At 40.4% G+C, this 6,400-nt stretch overlaps 1 protein-coding gene across 1 annotated transcript; it reads right to left on the reverse strand.

The window, feature by feature from the left end:
- Positions 1 to 4,201: 4,201 nt before the first annotated feature.
- LOC127104099 (uncharacterized) lies at positions 4,202 to 5,721 on the reverse strand. The gene is made up of 3 exons (XM_051041312.1): positions 5,437 to 5,721; positions 4,885 to 5,338; positions 4,202 to 4,773 (listed from the first exon to the last, which is right to left on the reverse strand). Exons 1-3 carry the CDS (start codon positions 5,719 to 5,721, stop codon positions 4,202 to 4,204), a joined length of 1,311 nt encoding a protein of 436 aa, XP_050897269.1.
- Positions 5,722 to 6,400: the final 679 nt, after the last annotated feature.

Genomic DNA, 6,400 nt, shown 5'->3' on the forward strand with positions numbered 1-6,400 from the left:
CATCCCGGCGAACCAAAAGGGTTCGGGCAAAAATTAGGGATATATAAAAAAAATGTACACCCGGCAAGTCGAAAACCTGAAAAGGCGGCTTGGGCAAAAAAGGGTATCCTGGTGGACTGAAAACCTGAAAAGGCGGTCCAGGCAAAAATTAGGGATTAAAGCGTATGACTATGTCCCGTTCTCAGTCAACTTTCATCCAAGTTCGAGGGACTGACCAAGCCAATCACTTCTATCCGACAGCAAGGGATGAGATGCTCGAAGACATAATGACAGTAGTAGGCTTAAAATCAATAGGACTTCTTCCACATAGCTTTCTCTTTGTTTTCGACAATTTCCTCTTACTAGGATTTCTGTCTCCTTGTACACAAATTGCCTGTTTATAGGCCTACTTTCAAAATCAATACAACCCTCTTTCAAAAAAAAGATGCTTTTGTTTTTACTTTTCTGTTTTGGTTGCGTAAATGTCCATTGATTTAATTTGAATTAATATGTGCATTTGAATATGACTGTTGTTTACCAAAAATACATGCATAGAATAGCAATAGCAATTACTACCCGACTTCAGGATCAAGGAAAAGGTCTAATCATGCTTCCAATGAATCCGCTACCAATTCTCTTCCCCAGCAAGCCTGTTTTTTTTTTTTCCTCAGAAAATGGCAGTATCCCCAGGCACAACCAGTTACTCCCCAACAGAGGTCGGCATCATCAGACAGATTGATCATCTCATCCATCCTCAGCCAAGATCTGTGGAATATTTCTACCATCAGACAGAATCAAGAACCCCCTGCCGAGAAAGGGTCATCGTTACAAATATCTCCAATCAGTAGATGGGGATTTATTTTCCCCAGTAGAGTCCCCAAGCAGAACTTCTCATACGCATAACTCATTCATTACATCATTTCACAGCATACGCATGCATACAACATTCGCATTTATTTTAGCATAACACGAAACATCTCATACATCATGACATAGCATGAAGCTAACTTTTCTTTGCAGGTTATTTATCCTCCTGATATAGTCAAAATAAAAGGTTCATTCAGACAGACACCTTTATCAATCACATTCAAGATTCAGATACATATTTCAAATACAGTTCATGGGAACATTCATTCTGACAACACTTCGATATCCTCCTAACGATGGCATCTCTAAGCCCATCCCAGACATTTATTGCAAGTACAACATATACAGGTTATCAGATACAGCCTAACGTACGGTTCATTCTGATTCAGCCCAACATATGACTTCTTCAGCAACTCCAATGCGGTCTAACGTACGACCCATTTGGACCTTCAAATCCTCAGATGCTGCCTAGCGTACGGTACATTCAGGGGTGTAGTCTAGCGTACGACTACTTTCTTTTTCAGATGCAGCCTAACGGACGGCTCATTCTACAACTCGGATACGATCTAACGTACGATCCATTCTGAACTTCAACAACCCCAACGCGGTCTAACGTACGACCCGTTTGGATCTTACAACCCTCAGATGCTACCTAACGTACGGTACATTTCTGAAGTGTAGTCTGGCGTACGACTACCGCTTTCATCATCAGATGCGGCCTAACAGACGACTCATTCTGCGACGGTCTAACGTACGACCCGTTCGGATGTCCATCCCCTCAGATGCTACCTAACATACGGTACATTTCTGAAGTGTAGTCTAACGTACGACTACCCCTTTCGTCATCAGATTCAGCCTAACGTACGGCTCATTCTGCAACTCAGATACGATCTAGCGTATGGTCCATTCTGATCCTTTATCCCCAACAGCATATGACACACTCCGACTCCCCAGCGAAGTCGGCAGCCTAATGGATGACTCATTATACGGTCTAACGTACGATCCAGTGTGGCACCCATGTCTTCAAATTGGCCTAATATACGGCGCGATCTGAAGCTTTCGTCATCAAACCTCCCGGATGGCATCTTTAAGCCCATCTCCATCAAGACCAACTGTCGATTCTCAAGTGCAAATTTTTGGGGCATTCTAGTGTTCAATAATCTTCCACCTCCAGACCACGAATGGCATACACGCCATCCTAACTCTCTCGGTTCAAGAATATTGAACAGGGGCAGCTGTCATACCCCAAAAATTACCCATCATTTTTCCTAAAAAAAAAAAAAAAAAAAAAAAAAAAAAAAAAACGAAAAAAAAAACGAAAAAAAAAAAAAAAAAAGAAAAAACAAAATTTAATTAATTAATTAATTAATTAATTAATTAATTAATTAAATAATAAAAATAAATAAATAAATAAAATATAACAAATTATTTTGGACTTGGGTCTCCCTTATTCCAAGCCCATTACCCACGAAATTAGTCTATAAATACTGAAGTTTCAGTAGGGGAGTGAGACTTGGAGTTTACACTGGGAGATTTACTGGAGAAAGAAGGAAGAGAAGCAAAACACTCTGAGGTTTCCTTGGAACAAAACCTTGAGGAAAAAGAAAGAGAGAGAACAGAGAAGGACGGATAGAAACTTTGGCATAGGAACCCTGCCTACCCGGAGAATTCAGAGTAAAGAAACCCTGAAGGCAGCCCATCTGCACCGAAGCCATCGTCGTCCAATTCCCGCTGCCTAACTTATTCCGATACTACAAGTGGTCAATCCCTTCAACCTTGAATTGGCAAACAGGTTTGCGTATCTCTATTGTTTATACTTTCAATTGGCCATATCTACATATATAATGCATCATGATTAAATGTTGATATATAATTTGCTTTCGTATGGGAATTTAAATATGCCTGAATACCCTGAATGTTTGATCATGTTATTCCTGTGATAAAATGCCATAAAATTCAAAGTTCCTAACATGGGGCTGTTTTCAAAATTCAAAATCCGTGGCCTTCGCTAGGCGAGGCAGAGGCGAACGAGACAGTACCTGATTCTTCTAGTCTGTTTTTTTTTATGTTTTTATCATAGCCATGCATTATTCATCCTATCCTATTTATTGTTGTGATATTTCTCCGGTGTAATCTTCGATTGCACCCTGATTTGGTGTTCTGACATGTTTCTTTTTTTGAGTTTCGTAAAGGTTCACATATCCCAGGAAAAGGTTATTGGCTAGGTATTCCACTTTATTTGTGGGATACCCTTGTGGAGTTTCACCCTAAATTAATTTTTTAATGTATTAATTTCTAATGTATTAATTTTTTAATATATTATTTTTAATAATTTTAATGTGGAATTTCATCCTAATTATATAATTAATTGTAAAACTTTGCCTTTGAATAAGTGATCTTGGACCTCTCTTTGTTGCCTTACGATTACGATATTACGGTCATGTCCCGCGAACGTGGGGATACCCTTAGCAAAGACCCTTCGGTTAAATCATCATAAAATAAATTATAGTCCCTCGGACGTTGCCTTCGAATATACAACTTTGTCCCTCGATGACCCTCCGATGTTGCCTACGGTTAAAAGATGATAGTCCCTTCGAATGCTAAGGTATCCTCGTAACTGTTGCCTTCAATGACCAATCGATGACCCTACGATGACCCTTTTACATCCAAAGGATAAAACTACTTATTTCTCAATAATAAGGACAGTTTTACCCTCATAAGGATAGGAAATACTCATAAAGACCTTGGGTCTGTATAACTCTTAATTGCTGGCTCACAACCTAAAACATTTTTTCACACCTCACACCTTTCAAAATACCTTCAGAAAATCACCACTTGGTATACATTCATACTAGAATCATTACCGAGTTATATTTTTCTAAATAATTTTCAAAACTAAACGAGATAATCACTTTGTATACATTCATACAAGAATCATTACAAAGTTAAATTCTCTTTTCAAAACAATTTTTCTAAACAATTCACAAACACTTTTTTTCAGACAAAAATAATATAAGTGATCGAGCAATTAAGAGCCCATGGATAACCATGGATACAAAGGGTGCTAACACCTTCCCTTTGTATAATGTACCTCCCGAACCCAAAATCTAAATTAAGGTCTTTCCTGTTCTTTTCCACCTTTCCTTATTGGATAAAAGAAAAGTCGGTGGCGACTCTTGCTAACCGCGACATTGCGATAAAAAACACAAAAAGTCCAGTTCACCGTATGACAAGGACGTTCATTCAATTGTATGTTGTTGTCGTTCGGATTCCCATGTGATTACTCCTTCAGCTTTTGGATCTCTTCTAGCTTCTGATTCAACTCGTACTGGTTCTGGAGAAGGGTGACTTCTAGCTATTTATTGCGGCTTCTTTCATCCTTCAACTCCTTCTTACAAGCTTCTAGCAGGCTTTGAAGTTTCTTCATTTGCTCCATGTGTTCTAATTCTGCTTTACCAGCTCGGTATTGGGCTTCAGCTAACTGCTTCTTTTTGGTCGTCAGACAGGCATAAGTCCCTTTGAGGGTGTCACCCACTTTGAGTCTTTTGAAAACCTCGGTTTGTACCTCATCATCAGCTTGGCGAACTCGGTCCCTCTTCTGATTCAGATTGAATTTCAAGGTCTCTTTCTCCAATGAGATTTTAGCAAGCTTGGATTTGAGATCGGCATTCTCTTTCTCTAGGGTCTTGATAACCTTCTTCAATTCATCCATATCAGGATTTGGTTGGTTCTCTAGCTCGGAAGATTGGAGGTTCATGGATGGTTCAAGCGGAAACGGCAATAAGACCTCACTAACTCTGCTCTTGACCCAACTGGTGTAAGCTTCCTTGGTGATACAATTCTTCTTACCCATCTCTCCTCTTCCTTGAGGACAAATCCACCCCCAAGCTTTGACAATCTTCTTGATCAACTCTGGCTCTTCAACTCCTTCGTACAAAACAAAACCTTCTACACTTTCGAGATCAGGTTTGTCCACCATAGGATATCCAAGTTATCGCAATGCTAACCTCGGGTTGTAGTTGATTCCTCCTTTTGTACCAAGAAGAGGCACATTAGGAAAATCCCCACAATTGAGGATGAGCTTGACGCCATCATACACTCGAGAATACCAAGGGATGTCTTCGGCTTTTAAGGACATGATCCTCTGGGACCACTTCAGATTATCTTTATTCTCAACGAAAGGACCTTCACTGGGTAGATGCGAAATAAACCATCTATACAGTAAAGGGGTGCAATAGACGATAGTCCCTTTCTTCTTCTGGGTCCTTACGTGAATGGAATAGTAAGTATCAGCAAGAAGAGTAGGAATCGGGTTCTGAGTCAAGAAGATGTGAATAGCAGCCAAGTCTATGAACTCTTCCATATTCGGAAACAACATATTCCCATAGATGAGTAAAGCTAGATGGGCGTTGAAGGTCGTCCATCTTCCAGCTTCAGCGAAAGTGATAGCTTTGTCTACGAGAAGCTTAGAGGTGAAACCATGGATTCCACCCTTTGGTATCAGGTTCAATTACATCTCCTTCTTTCCCATATGCAGAGCTTCAGCAGATTCTCGATATTCAGGAAGTTCCTTAGTGCGGATGTAGGCACCTGGTTCTTTATCCTGATACCCAAAATATGAGAATACTCTTCCAGTGTCGGCGCTAGCTGATAGTCTTGGAAAGTAAAGAACCTTAGTGGTGGATCGTAGAACTGTACCAAGGTGTGAACAGCGGTGACGTTTACCTCGGTATTCAGAACTCCCAGTAGGTTACCATACTTTTCCTTGAAGGCGTCTTTGTGAGTCAGGTCTAAACGTGCCCCAAGTCCTCTCAACACAGCCAATGGAGGTTCCACAAACTTGTAATTATGGATGCTCTTCCTCTCGGGATTCATGTTTCACTTCAATTGCTTGGTGAATAGACTGGACTCTTGGATTCCTGGAAAACATGCATATGCAAAAATTTGGTCATGATGAATGATAATGCAATGATGATATGATAATAAGTCACACGGGGTCGGAACCCTGGCAAGTTCTGGACAATCTGTAAGTGCCACATGTTGCAAGTTCAAAAGTTCGACATACATGAGTATCAGGGTAGGTAGAGTCTATGGTTTCCTGCAATGAAAACCCATATCCCCCTCACAGGTGTGGACTATGCTCCAAGGTGGTCCCTAGAAAGTCTCCCAGAGTCATTGACTCGAAATGAAAATACCCTGCCATAGTAAATACTCACAGGACAAAAGTACTTCCAAGTGAATCTAGTCTGGGTGTGGTTCTCGTGACCCCCAACGTGCGAAATGTAGGAGTACACGACTATCCACGAGCCTAACCTATGTGTATACTAAGCTCGGGTATAGAGCTTTCATCTCATGTAATCTAACCCATCCCAACAATAGTGTAACAGATATATCCATAAAATAAATGCGATAAATAGTAAAAGCGAGTAAAGCTATAAGGTAAACATCTAAACTAGCGAGGAAATAACCTAAACTAGGCTCGACTCCTTTTAGCGACTAGCAAATACTCCCAGTAACGAAGTACTCCCCAGCAGAGTCGCCAGCTGAAGCTATC

The sequence above is a fragment of the Lathyrus oleraceus genome, chromosome 7 (genome assembly GCF_024323335.1).
Source record: "Lathyrus oleraceus cultivar Zhongwan6 chromosome 7, CAAS_Psat_ZW6_1.0, whole genome shotgun sequence".
Taxonomy (NCBI): domain Eukaryota; kingdom Viridiplantae; phylum Streptophyta; class Magnoliopsida; order Fabales; family Fabaceae; genus Lathyrus; species Lathyrus oleraceus.